The 19,879-nt window shown below is 45.7% G+C and overlaps 1 protein-coding gene and 1 long non-coding RNA gene across 4 annotated transcripts in view; both read left to right on the top strand.

Annotated features, from left to right (window-relative positions):
- The window catches only part of MRRF (mitochondrial ribosome recycling factor), a 56,598-nt gene extending 49,175 nt beyond the window's left edge, over window positions 1-7,423 (top strand). For all 3 annotated transcript variants that reach the window (XM_059891465.1, XM_024999122.2, NM_001076307.1), the window contains 1 exon segment: window positions 6,861-7,423. In XM_059891465.1, the coding sequence (XP_059747448.1) occupies window positions 6,861-6,938 (78 nt within the window). In that variant the 3' untranslated portion in view covers window positions 6,939-7,423.
- Window positions 7,424-10,722: 3,299 nt separating this feature from the next.
- On the top strand, window positions 10,723-19,564 carry LOC132346631 (uncharacterized). The gene is made up of 2 exons (XR_009496548.1): window positions 10,723-17,722; window positions 18,594-19,564. It is a non-coding gene; the product is annotated as an uncharacterized lncRNA (long non-coding RNA).
- Window positions 19,565-19,879: the final 315 nt, after the last annotated feature.

Here is a 19,879-nt window from a genome sequence, read left to right on the forward strand (position 1 = left end):
GCCACTGGGACTTCCCAGGTGGCGCTAGTGGTAAAGAACCTGCCTGCCAATGCAGGAGATGCAAGAGATGCAGGTTCGATCCCTGGGTTGGGGAGATCTCCTGGAGAAGGAAATAGCAACACACTCCAGTATTCTTGCCTGGAGAATCCCATGAACAGCTGGCAAGCTATAGTCCGTAGCATTGCACAGAGTCGGACACAACTGAAGTGAGTTAGCATGCACCTTCTCAGATCTTGGATGGGGCTCAAATTGGCTCTACATCTCTCTCAATCTTCTGGAGTCAACAGGCTTCACAGGGCATCTTTTCATGGCAACAGCAGATGGCAAGAACATAAGCCACTCAAGTACATTTTAAGCACCCGCTCTTTTCACATCCCACTGGCCAAGCAAACCTTACGTGCCAAGCCCAGTATCACTGTGGAGGGAAAGTATATATGTTCATGGAGGTCTAGGGGTGGGGGCGAATACTTGTTGAGCAATAATCTAATCTGTCACGGCATTAGTCACTTGAGGAGCTAACAAAAATATGGTTATATGGGGACCCTGCTCCCAGAGATTCAGTCAGTGAGTCAGGGGTGGGGCCTAGGGTTCTGCATTTTAAAATGCTCCCCAGGTGATTCTGATGCAGTGACTCCCTTGAATGATTATATTTTCAGACAGCAGAGCTTCACACTTGTGTTTGAAGATTGACTATGGTGGCTGGGTGGAAACCAGATTGTAAGAGGCATAACTGAAATTGGGAGGCTGCTGCAGGAATCCAGCCAGGAAATGATGATGGCCTGAACTTGCGTGGTACCCATGTAATTAAGACAGATAGATTAAAAGAAAAGACAGAAAGATGATTTACCAGTATTGGGGAGACAGTATGTTTAGCTTATAAACATTATAAGGGGCTTTCCCAAAGCCTCCATCATCCACGATAAAAGCATTATGTTACGAAGATTGAACAGGAGTGTGGGCGGGATAGGGCATAAAGAGGGAAGATGGGGAGGCCAGAAGAGTCGTTAGGGGGTCATGAGGACCCCCTAAATTGACTATTCCTTCCTCTTAGACTAACAGAATGCTAGTCATAGAGCAGGCCCAACAGTTACTCAGGGAAGAATTTTAGATGAATGTCTGGGCGTCCTACCTTTTCTGATTCAGTAGGTCTGCATAGGAATGTGTATTTTTGAAAGGCTCCCCAGACAAGGAAAAACAGAAAAGGTAGTGACCGGAAGCATGGCAGTGCACCCCTGTAATGGCACCGGGGTTAGAAAGAGGTTGTTCTACACTTGATGTCATGTGACCCTGGGCAAGTGACTTGACTTCTTGGAGTCTGTTTCTTCTGTGAAAAGGGCTTTGGAATTCCTGCTGTGAAGGGATACCCTGGGGATGCTAGAAGCACCGTGAGAGTGTCTGACTCTGAGCCCCTCAGGGCTCCCTTCATGCCCTCTCTGTGGCCTCCTCTTTCCTTGCATTAGCTCAGAGACTCGTAAACTGGCCTGGCCTTTGCTGGGCACTCACCAGGCCTTGTAAGAGTCCAGCTGGGCCAGCTCCTTGTCCACCTCCCAGGGGGTTTCATCGCTCTAGCAGACACTTGGCCTTTCCGTTGCTTTCCGGTGGTGAGCCTGTAACCTCTGACGCCCTTCAGGTACTCTCTCAGCAAGTCTGGGCCTCTGCCTCAGGGACCAGAGCCCATGCTCCTTGGAAAAGGAAGAACAATCACATGACTGGCACTTATTTTTTTTAAATGTTTTCTTTACTTGTGCTTAAAAAAAATTATTCAAGTAGTGTTAATTTATAACACTGTTTGTTCCATGTATACATTATTCTACAACATTCTTTTTCAACTTCTGTATACCCTACAGTGTGTTCATCAGCAGAAGTTTAGTTTCTATCCATCACCATGCACATTGACCCCTCCTTTAACCCTTTTGCACTCCCCTCACATGTTTGGTGTAGGCCTTCAGGGTGATCTCTGTAAACATATGGAATATTACAAGAAAAAAGGTCATGCTATATATAGTATTACATGATACATCCAGGGCAATAATCTTTATTATTTAAGATATTATCACTTAAATATTAGCTCTTACCATTGTTGTTAATAACTTTAATTACTGTCGTATGGTTAAAAGTTTGGGTAAGAAAATATTCAGGAGACAGCCATGTGCACACTTCATTTTGTTCATTTTTCCCCAGTCGAAGGCATCAATCTGGAGTTTTAGGTGTGCTTTTTTATTGTTGTTATTTATTAATTTTTTAAAATAAGCAAGATAGGAACTGATTGCTGCTTTATCAAAAAGCTTTTAAAAATGTATTTTTAAATTTTGTTTCTGATCATCAAAGCAGTGTAGTAGGCTCCTTGTAGAAAATGTAGAGAATTCAGAAGACTTTAAAAATGGGGAAAATTCACCCTATAGTCTTGGATTTGGGGATGTTTCTCCTTTTCCCCCTTTTTAAACTACTTAGTTAAAAAAAATATTTGGTAGTTTACTTAATAACATATCCTTTATTTGTTATATTTATTTTTCAGTTTTTTGACCATGTTGGGCAACATGTGATATCTTAGGTCCCTGACCAGGGATCACACCCACGCCCCCTGCATTGGCAGTGTGGAGTCGTAACCTCTGGACTGCCAGGGAAACTTGGAAACTTAACTACATAGCTTTTAACGTGATCAAACAACTTTCTATCCAGTTTTTTATTTTCTGTTTAGCATTAAGATTATTAGCATTTTCTTCTTCTTCTTAAAAAACTCTTTGTAAACAGCCACACTCTGATGGTTGCAAAATAGTCCCTCTTGTGGTTATACCGTAATTCACTTTCATAAGCCCTCTTTTTGGACATTTAGTTTGTTTAAACTTTTTTGTTATTATAAATAAGGTTGCAGTGAATGTTTTTATACATAGATCTTTGTTGAGTTGACTTCCCTAGGATAGAGTCTCATGTGTGGAATTATAGCACAAAGAAAATGCATATTTTTAAGGCTCTCAGTTTGTACTGTCTAAATCACTTGCAGGGTGTTTAGAAAATGTGTATTTTAAAAATTCTTGGCCTTTTCTAATCCTTGACATTTGAACCTCACATTTTTGATGTGAACTTAAAAGTGTTGCTTGCCTTGGAAGTATTGCTTTTATTTCCACATTCCACAGAAAAGATTCAGTCTTTCTATAAATCCATAAACCTTGCTAGAGGATAATATACCTATACATTTCTGATTTATCGACTTAGGGATTTATCCAAAATAAGTTATCAAGAATCTTATCTACAGAGTTGTCCGTTGATGTATTATGTAGAAAAGAAAACTGGGGAGAATTCCGTGCTGGTCCAGTGGTTAGGGCTCCATGCTTCCCCCACAGGGGACACAGGTTCGATCCCTAGTCACGGAGCTAAGATCACACACGCCGTGTGGTGCAGCTGGAAAAACAGCAACAACAACCTGAAAACTGTCAAAATTTCTGATAGTAGTAAAATAGCTTGTTTTAGATCCATTCACTGGACTTTATATATAGACATAAAAACACTTACAGCCACAGTTAATTTTTTATTATAAGTTTTACATATGTGAACAGGTTGGCAGCTTATTTACTTCAGAATATTAATGGTCACTTGGATTATGAACAATTGTAATTTTATTCTTTGTGAAATTTCTTTTTTAAAACCTTTTCCAAAATTTTTTTGAGGTCAGATTTTTTAAAAAGCGTTTCATCTTTGGTATACAGGAATAAAAGGGTTCAGTGGTATGTTCTCTCCACGCAGTCATGTCTCACCCCTACCTCTTCCCCACAGCCTTCCCAGCCCCCAGCCCTGGCCAGCTCTGTTGAACAAGGACCAAGGTCTTCCCCCTCGGGACTCTTGACATCTGCCAGCCTGCTGTCCCACCTTTGCTTCAGTTTGCTACAAGTGGGTCTGCTGAACAAAAAAGCACTTGGCAGAAACCACCAGTAAATTTAGCCAAGGTCCTTTCACTGCTCCCTTTTTCTGAGAAACAGAGCCGTTCTGAAGTGAAGCTGGGTGCTAGTGGGGCTGAAGGGCTCCTAGCAGACTGTGCGGGCGGGCAGGCAGGCAGGCAGGCTGGGCTGAGTGAGGCACTGCCTGGGAGACACCCCCCACGGTGCTGTGGGTGTTCCGAGCTGTGCTACCCAGGTCTGCCCCACGGTGTACGCTGTGCTCTTACCACCCCCCTTTTCTGTCTCTACCTTTCATTTTCTTGAACGTATAAGGAGCCAACATTGATGATGACGGTCATGACCATGACAGTGATGGCACTGATGATGTTATCATCTTTTTGAGGCAGCATATTGTAATGGAAAGAGCTCTTGCTGTGGAGACTGACTTGAATTCAAATCCTAGCTCTTTCACATCTCAGCTTTTAAGGTCAGCAAATGGCTTCACCTTTCTGAGCCTCTGTTTCTTCTTCTGTAAAGTGGGAGCAGTAATGCCTGTCTCACAGGATTTGGCAAGAGGACCAAATGACACAGCATACTTAAAAGCAGCTAGTGTGCTGGCTGGTCTTCAGTAGCCATTTGTGCTATTTGTCCATCCTGCTCCTCTCCCAACCTTGTGACTTTGACTGTGGGACAGGGATGGATGGTTTTAATGAGTCTAGCACAGCCTCCTTTGAATGAAGAAGGGTTAGGCCAGGTGCTGTGAAGTAATGCGTGTAAAGTTTTTAGCCCAGCGTTTGGCTCTTAGTAAATAGATGCTGCTGTTCGTATCCTTGTTATTTTCATTAATTGATTAAATTAAAAAGAAGTCAGAAAGTGATAGTAAAAATCAGAGTAACACAAGCAACATTTGCATAGCAAATAACGTTTAAACACACTTGCATATTCATGATCTCATTTAACCCTCACAATTCCTTTCTGAGGGAGGGACTCACATCCACATTGAAGAGATGAGGAAACTGAGACTCAGGGTGGGGAAATGACTGGCACCCTGTCGCCCCACTGAGAGCTGAAGCCAGAACCGTGTTACCAGCTGGTTCCTCCAGGTGCCCTTCCTCGCCTCAGTCCCAGCCTCTGTCCTCAGACACCATCTTTCCAGAGGAGGCTTGCAGCCCTCGTTCCTGGCTGCCTCAGGCTACCAGCACACGGGTGCTGGAGTGCTGCTGGGCACCACGCCACACCCCACACAAGGAGGCTGCTCAGGGTGGGGGCACAGGAAGCCTCTCAGGGGCTTGTGCCAGCTGAGCGAGGATTCCAGGCAGCCACTCTGAGCTGGTCCTGTTCGGAGTGCCCAGCAGCCCCAGCAGCTTTGCTCTCCCCTCTTCCAAAATGTGCAGCTGCTGCTATGGTAAGAGTCTGGCTGTCTCCCTGCCTGGGACCAATTGCTCCAAATCCTTTTTAGTTGCTGTCCTTTCCAGGGCATTTATTTCCCAGTTCCTGGCCAAGGTCTGTGGTCTGCAAATAAAGATGTCAAACAGCCGCTGTGCTGCTGAGCTCACAGAACTGGGTACCACACTGCCCCCTTCAAAGCTTCCTGCCTGAGGTCTCTTTTAGACATGGGACTGGAGGCTTGCAACACTTACTCAGTTGTATTGTTTCTTTTTTCATTCTTAGAGGGAGTTTGTGTTTCCTACAGAAAATGTGGAGGATACAGAAAAGCACAGAAAACCAATAATTATTCATTTAGAAAATATTTCCTGAGCACTTGCTATGGACTAAGTTTTATGCTGAATGTGACAGATACCGACATGAATAATACATTTCCTGTCTTCCCATCACTAAAAGATAATCACTAGTAATATTTTGACACATTTTCTTCCAGTTTTTAAATATATTTGAGATCATTTCTTCTATGTATATACACATTTTGTATTCTTTTTTCTTGAATTCAAGGGTAACATGGGCATGTTTCCATGATGTTATAAATAATATCTTGAAACATTATTTCTTTTTCTCTGATTACAAAAGCAGTCCATGCTTGTTATAAAACAGACATGTCAGAACTGTATACTGGAATGTTATTTGTATTTATACCCTCTCCGTGAGAAGTAGACAGTCTTAACCCTTTTTAATGACTATATGTATTCAATTACATATACTATCATTTTAAGTTTTCTTATTTTTGATTATAAGCTTTGATAAATATCTTTGCATGTAGAACTTAAGGACATTTTCTCAGATTCTATTCATGTGATAATTTCCCAGTTGAGAGAGTTTGGGGTTAAAAATGATATGAACACTTGCATCAATTTGAATTCCTATCCATGATATGTGAGTTCATCCATTTCACCACAGCTCTGGTATTGACTATTATAATTAAAAACCTCAACATCAAATTTTGTTAACTGTGATAACTAAATTATATCTTGGTTTAATTTGCATTTCTTCAGTGTCTATTGAATTTTCCATGTTTGTTAACCAGATGTACTTCATCTTTTTTCAAGATTTTTTTTTCTGCTTGTTTATTGGGATCTTAATATTCTCCTTATCAATTGGTATGAGGGCCTTATATAGCAGAGTGTCTGAAGTGTAGGAAATTCTAGAGTTTCATTAAGGGACAGATTAGACTGACTTTTCTATACTGTTATAATTGTTAACTATTTGGGGGCTCTGCAGTCAGACTACCCAGGATTAAATTCTTGTCATTGCTACTTTACAGCTATGGATCCTGAACAAATGATTTTAACTGCCTCAGTTTCCTCATCTGTGAAATGGGAACATGACACTGTCTCATGGTGTCTATTTCTTCCTGTCCAGAGTCAGTAAGAGTATGTATACAAAGTTCTTAGTTCCGTGCCTGGCTGGGATGCAATTCACATGAGCTTTTGTCACCATTTTTATTTCCCAGATAACCTTCATAGTTCTAGAACATTTCTGCCCCTCCCCTTCTCATCCCCAGTTACCAGGTTGTCTCATTTTGTTTTTCTGCAGATCAGCCAAATGGCCGATGACACAGTGGCAGAGCTGGACAGGCATCTGGCCGTGAAAACCAAAGAGCTTCTTGGATGAAAACCCACCAGGGGCGGCAGTGCTCCAGAGCCCAGTTCCTAGTGGATCCCATGGGTGGCAAATCGGCACTTCTCTATTCCACCCATACGGAAAGTTGTCACCTTGCAGCTGTCAGTCCTAGTGACCGACGGCCTTCCAGGGGGACACTGTCTGCTCTCTTCCTCCTGTCCCCTGGCCACCGTATCTGCTCTGGGCCTTCTGACATGGGTGGTCCTCAGAGACGCTCTTGCTGACAGAAGGCCTGCACTTGGCCATTTGTCTTGACCATGACGTCACCAAGCTGTCAGGATCCTTGACAGCCTTGCGCTGTCTGCTCCTCCTCTCGGGAGCCTTCTTTTCAGACAGTTAGTCAGGCTCTGTCCCCACTTTTGCACTCTGCTTGGGCCAGTGAGCCTTCACCCATGTTGGATACCTTTGCTAGAGGCCCATTTTCACCAAACAGTAAAACCTAAATAAATTGGAAAGAATAACAAGCACAAAGGAAACGATGGGCTCGGTCTGGATTCATGATCTCCGAGGACCAGTGTGTAAAGCGTCTGGAACAGTGCTTTTGCTCTTTCCCCTTACCACCCTCCCACTCCTTGCCTGGCCAGTCCTGCTCACCTTTGGGTCTCAGCTTGGAGAGCATGTCCTTTCCCCCTGCCCCAACCTGGGGTGCCTGTTATTGGCTCTCCTAGCCCTGTCCACTGCTTTTATCTGAACCTCAGTTATTCTTTTTGATAATTAGTCTGTTTATTTTTAGTTTCCTTAGAAGTCGGCATAATGGAACATAGTAGTCTGGAACCACTATGGAACATAGTCAGGAACATAGTAGGCATTCAGTGTGTTATGAATGAATGGCAGATAGTAGCTGCTCAACAAATGCCAGCTTCCTTTCCTTTCTTTGCACTCTGAACACGGTTCTTCTCTCATTTTTCACTCTTGCCTCTGTCCTCAGCATTTACTCGGCAATGAGATCTCTGTCCCCAGGGCCTGCCTGTTACTGATGGACAAGTTGTTTATTGTGACGCATCTTTAGGTACTAGGTTAAGTTACGTTCTCCCCCCAGTAATTCTTTTCCCTTTGTTCATTCATTCATTCATTCATTCATTCATTCATAATCTAGCCGTCATGTGTTAGATTCATAACAATTCTAGGTAATCTTTTTAATCCTCACAGTAAACTCACAAGATGTAGATTATCTCCATTTTGCAAGTAGGAGAACTAAGATATGACGATATTAGATAACTTGCCCAAAGTGTTAGAGGGTTTCATTATCCATCGTCAGCCTCATTTTACAGAGAGCTCACAGAGGTTCGGTTTCTTGCCCGGGATTACACAGCTATCAACGGACAGACCTGGGCATCGCAGTGAGGCCTGATCTCAATCCTCTGCTCTGCCCACTGCATCCTGATGCCTTCACAAGCGGCGGAGCGCCCTCTGTGTGCCAGGCACTGTGCTCCATGCTGGGACTACAAAGATGGGGGAGACATGGCCCCTGTCTTTGAGAGGTGCATGGTCACTGGATTGTGTTGCTGTCTATGGTCTCTTGGCCAGAAAGTAGAAGGTCTCTTCCAGTTCTGCCAGATGTCTGCCTTTAGAACGGAACCCTCTCTGGCGGCAGCAGGGCCTGGCTACATTTCTTCCAAGCAGCATCCACGTTCTCTCTGCTGTTTGTTTCCCCTCAGACTCTGTCCCCTGCAAGAGGTAATAAAGGTTGCCCTTCTCCCTCTGCTTGTACCGGCAGAGCATGCTGCACAACAGCCAGTGGGATTCAAGGTCAGAATTAGGTCAAAGATGAAAGAAAGGACCACAGTCTCCAGCCCCGCTTACCTGTCCTCAGTCCAACCACATTCACCAGCCCTAAGTAGCCATCACACGGTCAGAAATCAGCCAGGGGGAAGGACAGGGGAAGAAATAGCTATCAAGGGAAATATTTTTTTGGGGGTAAGCCACATGGCAGGGGCTTTGCAACAGTCTTTTGTGAGTGGCCGAAATCCCCCACTCACTACAAATGTGCTGCTCAGAGATGCAGGATTTTTTAATAAACAGAGGAAATGATAAATTATGTTGTAACTCCACTCCAAAGGCATTTGGTTCTTAACAGCCAAATCCTCTGTAGTCTTTAAATAAACAAAAACTTATTTGGTGAACAGACGGGGGGGAAAATGAAAGATTTTCTGTACTTGGGTTCCACATGTCAACAATTTCTCTCCTGTGTGTATGTTGGCCAAAGCCGTATATCATGATAAATGAATAAAGGAAAACCTCGAGCCCAGGGCAGTCAGACGGCTCAGCAAATGGCTTTCAGCTGATTGCTCTATTTCGGTTGACATTTATCAAAGGGTTTCTCTGCTACTCTGCATGTCAGTCCTGCCGTGGTGGCAGGGACGAGGGGGAAACTACCTGTTTGGATGTGCTGAGGAGCGAGTGATGCTGAAGCAATTCATCCTCCCTTCTCAAGTCTCTCTCTCAAAAAGGAAAACCGGGTATGGAAATTCTTACACTTGCCAGAAAAACTAACGTCTTCTGTTCAGTTCAACGGCTTTCAAAGTCCCATGAAAAATACAGGCCAAAGGGAATTTGGGAACTTTTTTATCTGTTTATTGTTTCTTCTTTCTTGTGTGTGTGTGTGTGTGTTGGAAATTACAGAAGAAACTGGAAGGTAAAAAGTTAAAAAGAAACATCTCTTACAAATCCTGAATTGCATACTCCCCTTTAACAATTAGATGTATGTACTTCCAGACCTTTCCCTATGTGTGTGTAGTTTTTTGAAAAACAGGGATGTGCACCATTCTGTTTCTATTTTGAAACTTGACTTTTTTTTTTAACTCAACATATGGCCCTCTAGCCATGTGTGAACACATAGAAAAAAAATTCATCCTTTTTCATTGCCTTACAGTATTCCATAATAAGGATGTAGTATAACTTATTATCACTCCCATGGTATTTTAAAAAAATAATTTCAACTGCATTGGAAGATGGTTCTATTTATTTATTTATTTTGAGAACAAAGAAACCCTCATCTAAGTTGATCTTTTTTTGAGGTCCTAGTCAGCTTCAGACTACCATTTATTAAGTCCCTACTGTAAACCAGGTACCATGCTGAACACTTTACATGTGTTATTACATTTAAATGTCTGAACAGTCCTAGTTGTTGTAGGTAATACTCCTATCTGTGTTTATGTATTAGAAAACCAAGGTTCAGAAAGGGTACACAGCTATTAAGTTCTGGAGTAAAGTTTGAGACCCAGATCTAACTTTTAAGTGGGGCCCCTGATCAGTACTCTTCAGTTTGTAAGCATTCATTAAGTACTGACTCAGAATGCCCCCAGCAGTTTCTGGGCCCTGAGGGTGATATGAGGGAAGCAGAGAGCTCATTTTGTAAAATGATTAGAAAACTCTTTCTAGCAAAGGGCTGCATGCAGAACAGTCCAGTGGCTGGCACATAGACAACGCTGAAGAAGTGGTAGCTCTTACGGAGACAGTTAAGATTGCATGTTTATTCCTCCTCTAGAACCTATTGGAGAATCAGGGAGCGAGTGGAAAGACCATCCAGAAGTGAATACTGATAATAACCTCAATAATAGTATTGACAGCATCAGTAACTAATATTTGGCTTGGTGCTTTGTAGTTTTCAAAGTTCTATCAATACATCCTTTATCCCATTGGAACCACTGGGTGAAGCTTTGCAAGTTCTTTTGCTCTAATAAGGGTCAGTTTTCATTATGTGTGTAAACCGGTACATTCTCTATTTTGAGGGGTACAAGTTTTGAAATGAACACTATACATGGAGATATATATATATATATATATATATATATATACCCACATGGAGATATCTCCATGTGGGTATATATGGAAAATATATTTCGTAGATTACATTGTTTACATTTTCTGTGTTTTTGCTTGTTTTTTGACCCTTGGCTGAGAGTTGGACTGCAGGTGGTGTGTTTCAGTCTCCTGTTACTAGCATTTCTGTTTCTGCACTTGCTGTAATTTCTGCTCTGTGAAAGTGCTGGTGTGTTGTTTGCTGCAGAGATAGCCTGAGTCACACCTTCTTCGTCTCATTCAATGTCAGGAGTCTGAATTCTGTCTTGTCATAGATCAAGATCGCAGCCCTTGCTTTCTTTCTGTTTACATTTGCTTGGTGTATCTTTCCCGTCCGTTTAGGCTTTTCGAATCAATGTTCTAGGTTGTATGTCTTTTATAGAGTTAGATTTTGTCCTATGAACCCTTCTAAAAACTCCTTTTAAGATTTTGTCTTTATTTTTCATCGTAGTAGAGTTCGTGTTGCATAAAATTTGCCATCTTAACCATTCTCAGGTATAGAGTTAGGAGTGTTGCCCTACACATGGTTGTGCAACCGGTTTCCAAAACTCTCACCTTGTAGAGCTGAAACTCAGCCCCTTAAACCACTCCCATCCCTCCCTCTCCCAGCCCCTGGCTGCCACCATTTACTTTCTATCTCTGAATTTAACTGCTCTAAGTACCTCATATAAATGGAATCACACAGCATTTGTCTTGTTGTGACTAGCTTATTTCACTTAGCATAATGTAGCGTGTGTCAGAATAGCTTTCCTTTTTAATGCTGAAAGATGTTCTATTGTCTGTATGTATGAGACTCCTTTCAATAGATGACTTAAACTCATTTATATTTATTGATAATACTGTTAGGTTTAGGAGAACCCACTTACTTTTTTTTTTCTTTCTGTGCAGTGTTAACAAAAGCTAGTTTGGTGTTGAAACCCTTAGCGTTAGATGGAAAAGGGTTGCTTCTGCAGAGAGGAAGTTACTGTTTGTTGAATGAACAAGTGAGTGATGATCCTTGTCTCTTCTCTTCCTCTCTTCTGGTCTCTGCTTTAATCCTCCCTGTGCTGTTAGGTCAGATCAACCTGAAACATAGCCTTTGTCCTTTCCTTCTTCTGTCCCCAAACCTTCAGTGGCTCCTCATTGGCTGCTGAATTATGGTCAAACTCTTCCCCCTGGCATCCAGTAACTTCTGCAGTCTCTCTCTTTAGCTATGACACACCACCCACAGCTACCCCGCTAAGGCAGCCAGTGTTTATGCTGCGTGGAATGATAGCTTTTCTGAAATTTTGTGCTGCTTTCTTCTACCTCCATGTCTTTTCTTGGGCTATTTTCTTTGCCTGATGTGTGCTCCTTTAAATTCCTGCCCCACCCAGTAGGCAGAATTTCTGTCTAGCCTTCAAAAGCCGTGGTCCCATGTACTCCCTTACACTAACCTATTCATTTCTTTAAAAAAATTTTGTTTTTAAATTCATTTGGCTGCCTCGAGTCTTAACTTGGGTTGTACAGAATCTTTTGTTGCAGCATGTGAGCTTAGCTGCTCAGTGGCATGTGAGATCTTAGTTCCCTGACCAGGGATTGAACCCTGCTTTGGAAGGCAGATTTTTTTTTTTTAATTTATTTACTTTTAATTGAAGGATAATTGCTTTACAATATTGGTTTCATTTCTGCCATACATCAATAGCAAGGCAGATTCTTAACCCCTGCACCATCAGAGAAGTCCCAAAGCCATGTATTTATCTACCTGTTCCTCCTCACTCCTAGCCCTACATGTGCGTAAGTAGCATCTCCACTTGAATGTTCCTCGTGCACCTGGATTGCTCTTGCCCCCCATGCCTGCTCCCCTCCTGCATTTCCTCTCAGAATGGCACCACCTCCACTCAGGTGCCAAGCCAGGACACCGGGAGCCACCTGAGCTCCACCTCCCTCACCCCGTTCATCCAGTCATAAGTCCTGTCATTTCTGATTCTGCTTTCCTTTCTGGGTGCACTTTGAGGGGTACAAACCCAGGAACAGATGTGGCACGTGTCCCGGACTGGCCTTGCTGGGATCTCTGGCCTTGCCTCGGAGACATAGCAACACTGCCATTAGGTGAGCCCTGGGTAATTAATCCCCTTGAAAGGAAGCCCTGTGCTTTTTAACCTTTGGCCCCCTGACTAATGTAGTCCTGGGCGCAGAGCAGGTGTCCAGTTGTAACGGACCTGCCAGGACTTGAATACACATGAAGTCCTTTTGCATCGTAACACAGAGTTTCTCTAATCACTCTCACCTGCTTGCTCAAATCTCCAGCCTCATCCACGGAGTCAGCCTTGGAAGTTTCTGGATATCTCCTAGCAGCTTCCTCCCCAGTGTCCATGGTCACTGGTACCCACCACACTCCTCTCCCACCCAGGCCCCCTTGATGGCACCCATTACCAGGAATGCCACTTGGAGGGTGGGGGGTGCTCCTGTATTCCTACTGGAATGTCAGCTTCCATGATAAGAGTGCTGGATCCTGGACTTGGGGTGCCTGAGCATGTTGGGTGGGGAAGAAAAGAGGGAAAGGTTTCTTCCCTAATCCCAGGCTGCCTTTGGCCTCCTGAACTCCAAAGTGGCCTCCCTGGGTGTGTGTGTGTGTGTGTGTGCTTAGTCACTCAGTCGTGTCCGACTCTCTGCGACCCTGTGGACTATAGCCTGTCAGGCTCCTCTGTCCATGGAATTCTCCAGGCAAGAGTCCTGGAGTGGGTTGCTATGCTCTCCTCCAGGGGATCTTCCCAATCTGGGGATCGAACCCAGGTATCCTGCATTGAAAGCAGATTCTGTACCATCTGAGCCACCAGGGAAGCCAAGCCCCCAAAAGGCTGCAGCACAGTGGCTCCTCCAAAGGCTGACTCCTGCCCCGGATGTGGTCTCTCAACTGCCCCCAGCGGCCAGGCACACGTGGTTTCTCTCCCTTCCAGGCTCCAGCCTCAGCTAAAGTCAGCCCCTCTTGGCTGACAAGGAAAACAACAAATCCTGGGTTTTTGCTGTGTATCAGGCAACTCTAAAAACTATTATTTTGCTCATTTTAAGAAAGGAAACAAGCACAGAGAGGTGAAATTATTTGTTCAAAGAGGCAGACCAGAGGAAGACTTAGAACACGGGGAGTCTGGCTTCTGACCCCTAGCTGCTGCTGCTGCTGCTAAGTCGCTTCAGTCGTGTCCGACTCTGTGCGACCCCATAAATGGAAGCCCACCAGGCTCCCCCATCCCTGGGATTCTCCAGGCAAGAACACTGGAGTGGGTTGCTGTTTCCTTCTCCAATGCATGAAGGTAAAAAGAGAAAGTGAAGTCGCTCAGTCATGTCTGACTCTTAGCGACCCCATGGACTGCAGCCCACCAGGCTCCTCCGCCCATGGGATTTTCCAGGCAAGTGTACTGGAGTGGGGTGCCATTGCGTTCTCCGCTGACCCCTAGCTAGGCTGCCTCAATATATTATTTTTTTAAATCAATCAATTAATTTGGTTGTGTCAGATCTCAGTTGCAGCACATGGTATCTCTGTTGCAGCATGAGGGCTTCTCTAGTTTCGGCAGGTTCAGTAGTCGCGGCACTCGGGCTCAGTTCCCCCACCCACGTCATGTGGGATGTTCGTTCCTTGACCCGGGATTGAACTCAACCACTGGACTGCCAGGGAAGTCCCGCAGTACGTTATTTTAACTAAGAGACCAGAGGGGCTGGAAAGGCCTTGCAAGGTGCTGAAGTGGCCAGAGAGAACTCACAGGTCCTGTCCCAGTTTTGTCCTTTCCAAAGAAGGCCGTGGCAACCCACTCCAGTATTTTGGCCTGGAGAATTCCATGGACAGAGGAGCCTGGCAGGCTACAGTCCATAGGGTCACAAAGAGTAGGACATGACTGAGTGACTAACACGTGTCCTCAATAAAGGTTCCTCCACTTCCCCAGGAGTCCCAAGGAGAGGCTTAGACAGGATCAGTGCTTTTGAGTTTGAGACATGGCCGGAGAATCCCTGCTGCCCCCTGACATGTTGACCCATTTGGGGCAAAATAAAAGCAGTGTAGCAAACGTTTCCACAAAATTATTTAACTAAAAGACTCATCTGCATTCTTAACATCTTGCTCTTCCTACTTCTTTTATTGGTGTTAACATATTCTTTCTCTAATGGAACAATAAGAAGTTGGTGATTCTAAAAAAAAAAATCCTCCTTTAGAAAAATAAAAAGTCGGTCACCTTCTGTTGCTCCCCTCAGTTTTTTCTAACTGTACAGATGCTAGAATCCCAAAGTGGGAGCCGTAGGACCTCGCCTACTCTTAGAGCTGATGTCCCCAGGGCTGTCATCCCCACGAAGCCGGAGCTGTAACCAGGGAGAGAAGCGGAGGGGGCGGTTTGACCTGTGTGGGTGTCGGGGACCCGGTGGGTGAACAAGCAGTGATGGTGAGGCAGGGGTTGGAACAGGACAATAGTCAATCATCAGGGTTCAGAGTCCCTCGAGGGAGGAGGGAAGGGCAGGGAGAGGGGAGTCAGAGAGAGGAGAGAGGGAGACAGAGACAGAAAGAGAGAGACAGAGAGATGCACGCAGGGCCGGAGGGAGGGAGGCAGACTCAGAGAGACAAAGAGATACAAGCGTGCACACATGTACAAGCGCAGGGGATCAGCAGGTAGAAGCAGGAGACGGTCCCAGAGAGAGCAGCTGATGGTGGCAGCGAGACAGTGAACAGGCATTCCAAAAGAGGAGAGACCCAAACACGGAGCTGCTGCTGCTGCTGCTGCTGCTAAGTCGCTTCAGTCGTGTCCGACTCTGCGACCCCATAGATGGAAGCCCACCAGGCTCCCCCGTCCCTGGGATTCTCCAGGCAAAAGTACTGGAGTGGGTTGCCATTTCCTTCTCCAATGCTAGAGAAATACAAAGAAAGAAAGCGACAGAAATCCGGGGAGAGAAATAGAGACGGTTTAAAAAAAAAGAAAAAAATGGAAAGAGACAAATACCTAGATGGAGGCTGAGTGAGGCAGACAGAGAGGAGAGTGAGCCCGGCGGGCGGCCTTGCGGGTGGGGGCCCTGGTCTGCAGCACAGGGTGTGGGTGAAGGAAGAGGCCGCAGCGGCCCCGGGCCAGGGCTGCGGGGACAGATAAGCTCGCCTGCCAAAGGAAAGCAGGGGAAGGAAAGACGTTTACAAATCCCCCGGGGGGGAGAAAGCCAGGGAGGCTGCCCCTGCCCTGGAGAACAATGGGTACTTGACTTCAGTGGGTCATTAATGAGACAATTAATGGAAAGAGTAACAGAGGCCTCCCCAGGGAGGACTTGGAGAGTGGATAAGTGGAATTATTGTGGGGCCAGTGCGGGTGGTTCCAAGGGAGCGGGGGCGGTGGGGGGGGAGGGGGGCTGTCCCCACAGTCCCAGATGTCCAGCATGCCAACTGCAGATTCTTGGCATGGGGCCTCCCCCAGCCCCCTACCACCCTATATGCCCTGTGCTCCCCGACCCTGGACCCCTTCCAGCCCTCAGATGGAGCCCCAGCCTCTCTATCCCCATGTTTTTGATGCTGTTGCTCTCTCTACCTCAAATGTTACCCCTTGATTATCTGCATCCATGGAAACCCTAACCCATTCCAGGGATAAATAAATGTGGTGCATCCATCCAGGGCAGCGAGTCAGGGCCATATGTTTCCATAAGCGTTGGGCCCCCTTGGCATATAATAGGCAGTGGAGAAAGCAAACAGAGTCATATGAACAGTGTGACACCATTCGTGTAAGTTAGAATGACTTGAACACAAAGCATTTCTTTTTAAAATTATGCTTGTATTTATTTTGCATTATAAAATTGTATTTGTAAAGAGAGGGTTGTGGAGGAAGACTTCCTAAATTCATAACAGTAGATTGCTACTTGGGGGGGGGGCGGGGGATAGGGGGGTGGCTTAAAGGGCACCTAACCGTCATCTTCCATGTAGAAATACAGCTGAAAACTTGACACTATGGTAACTTGGGGTTGTAAAAATAGAAGTGGTTGTTACCTTTTCTGCTTTTTTTTTCTTTCTGTACTTAAAAAGTTTTTTGTTTTTGTTTTTTTTTTTTTGAGACAGAGACATCCTAGTTACTCTCCAGATCCAGCTCAGGGCTCCAGGAACCCACCCCCCAATCAGATGCTGTCTCCCCGCCCCTCTCCCCATGCCGAGCTCTCAGGGCTCTCAATGCTGTCCCTCTTGTGTTTCCCTTTGTGACTGCGTTTCCCGTGGACACTCTCCCATATGGGACTTGCACGAAACCTGGGGTATCTGTGAGACTGAACCTCACCCTCCTTCACATCACTGAAGGAGGCAACCCACCAAGCTCTGTCCACATCTCAGATCCAACGCATGATCAGTGTGGGGGGGTGGGAGGTGGGTCCTGAAAGTCAAAGCACGGCTTCCAGAATGGGGATCTAGGGAGGGGAGCAGCTGCCATTCAGAAATACTCAGAGGATCTCCCTGGCGGTCCAGTGGTTAGGACTCTGTGCGTCCACTGCAGGGAGCACAGGTTCGATCCCTGGTCGGGAGACTAGGATTCTACATACAGTGTGGGGTGGCTTATATATATATATTCAGGAAAGAGAGGTGAACTTGTTTACTGTGACCAGAAAATCACCCGACCATCATCAACTGGTTGTTAGTGGTGACACTGCTAAGAAAGCCACAAGCTAGAGTTACAACAGAGTCCCCACTCCCATGCCCCCACTGATGCTGAAGGCATGTGGCTCCTTCGACCCAAATCTACCCACTAAACTCCCCCTAGTTCCAGCCAGTGAATCTCAGAATTGCTGGCACAATGGACCTGTTGTAGAGCTGGCAGGAAGGCCGCCAGTCCTGGCCCACCCATCTGGGCAGATGTGATTCCATCCATCACAGCGGTGCCATTCACTGAGTGACTCCTCTATGCCAAGCTATATTAGCTAATTTAATTCTCACAATAGCCCTTGTTTTACAGGGGAGGCCTCCGGAAGGCTGACTTGCTCACGGTCGCAGGATGGCTGTGCTGGGACTCCAGTCTCAGGTCTGGGTGTTGGGGATGCAGAGGTCTCCTTACTTCCAGGCAGCTCCCTCGTTGTACAAAAGGGGGAAACCGGATACTGAGGCTGGGAGGGGGAAGAACTCATCCATTAACAGCATAACAAGTGAGTGCCAGAGCTGGGATTTGACCCCAGAATTCCTGACCACTTACCCATCCCCCAGCCCCAGATTGCCCATGGCAGTCTACCATTTAGCAGGATTTTTCATCCACTGGGGCTTGGCCATGTCATTATGTCTTCAGGGGACATAAAACTATAGGGTCTCGGGAGCAGGGAGGGGCCTTGGAGACCAACTTGCTTGGTTCCCTCTTTGTAGTGACCAGGAATTTAAGGCCTAAATTAGGCAAGTGACTCATGACCCACCGAGTCCTGTGGGTTCTCAGAATCTATTGACCCCGAACTTCAGAGTTCATTTTAATAATAGTTAACTTGGTAGCCAAACCTGGAGCAGACTGGAAACAATAAATTAGAATGTGGAATTTGTTGTCCACACAGAGATATCTGTTAAATGTGGAATACATGAATGAATGGACTTCCCTTGTTGTACTAGTGGTAAAGACCCCATCTGTCAATGTAGGAGACATAAGGGACGTGGGTTCAATCCCTGGGCCAGGAAGATCCCCTGGAGAAGGGCATGGCAACCCACTCCAGTATTCTTGCCTGGAGAATCCCTTGGACAGAGGAGCCTGGCGGGCTACAGTCCATATGGTTTCAAAGAGTTGGACACGACTGACATGACTTAGCACGCATGCACGTACATGAATGAATGGATGGATGGATGGATGGATGAATGGATGGATGGATAGATGGATGGATGGATGGATGACCACCAGGCTGATTTCTGCCTCCCACCAGGTTTCCCTTCCTGTGGAACTTCCCTGGTGGTCCAATGGTTAAAAATCTGCCTTGCCATTCAGAGGATGTGGGTTCAATCCTTGAAGGGGAAACTAAGATCCCACAGGCTGAGGACCAGCTAAGCCCACACACCACAATGAAAGATCCCGCGTGAAGCATAGAGATTGTCCGTGCTGCAGTGAAGACCCAACGCAACCAAGTAAATAAATACTTTTTTAAAACCAGATTAATCATCTTAATCATCCAGCCTTTGCCATTGTGGCTAAGTTCAAGAGCCCTGAAGCTCCCCATTGCCTGGATAACTGAATCACCTCCTTCGTTCTTTCATTACGGCGGAGGCCCCTCTGACCCGTTGTCCATGTGGTGAACCCTTCAAAACGCAAATCATACGGCTCCTCTTCACAGCTCCCTACTGCCTCCAGGGAAAAGGCCCAGATTCTCACCCCCAGATCTTAACTGCAAGGTTTAACTTGGACTGTCTGTCTAACCCTATGTCCCAGCAGGCTCTCCTTGGCTCTGGCTCCAGCCACCTCTGGCTGTGACTTCTGTTAGGTGCCCACATGCTCCTGTCACATCAGAGACATGCCATTCCCCCTGCCTGGGAGCACTCCAGATCCTACCTTGCCTGGCTAAGTCCTATACATCCTTTAGGTCTCGACCTCATGTCCCCGCTTCCAGGCAGCCTCCCCCGACCTCCCCAGATGGGCTTCGTACCCTCCGTTGGCCGTTCCTCACAGCCAGCAGTCTGTCCCTAGGACTGTACCATCCCATTTGATTATACATAGCATCCTCAGTGCTTGTTTTCTGCCCAGACATGAGCTCCAAGCGGGCAGTCTTATCCACCAATACAGGCTTAGTGCCAGAACAAAGCCTGACACATGCTGTAAGTGCCAGTAATTGTAAGTGCCAAATACTCAGTAAGTATTTGCTGAATGATTGAATAAATAGATTTGGCTCCTTGTTGAAACTGATTTATTCATGTGACAAATATTTATTGAGCAGCTACTACGTGTCAGGCATGGTTCTCACCCACACCCTCACAGTGGTGAACAAACAAGCACAAAGTCCCTGCCCTCATGGAGCTTTCAGTCAACTTGAGAAAGGGAAAAGTTAGAGAGATAAAGAAGTAACAGAAGGCCAGGTAGAGCTAAGTGCTATGAAAGAAAACAAAGCAGGGATAAAGGAAGTGCCCTGTGTGTTTAGGTTTGGTGAGGGGGTTGCCAGTTTCCAAGGGGTAGTCAGGGAATGCTGCCTGGAGGAGGAGACATTTCAGTGCCAAACACAGA

This window comes from Bos taurus, chromosome 11, assembly GCF_002263795.3.
Source record: "Bos taurus isolate L1 Dominette 01449 registration number 42190680 breed Hereford chromosome 11, ARS-UCD2.0, whole genome shotgun sequence".
NCBI classification, from domain to species: Eukaryota; Metazoa; Chordata; class Mammalia; order Artiodactyla; family Bovidae; genus Bos; species Bos taurus.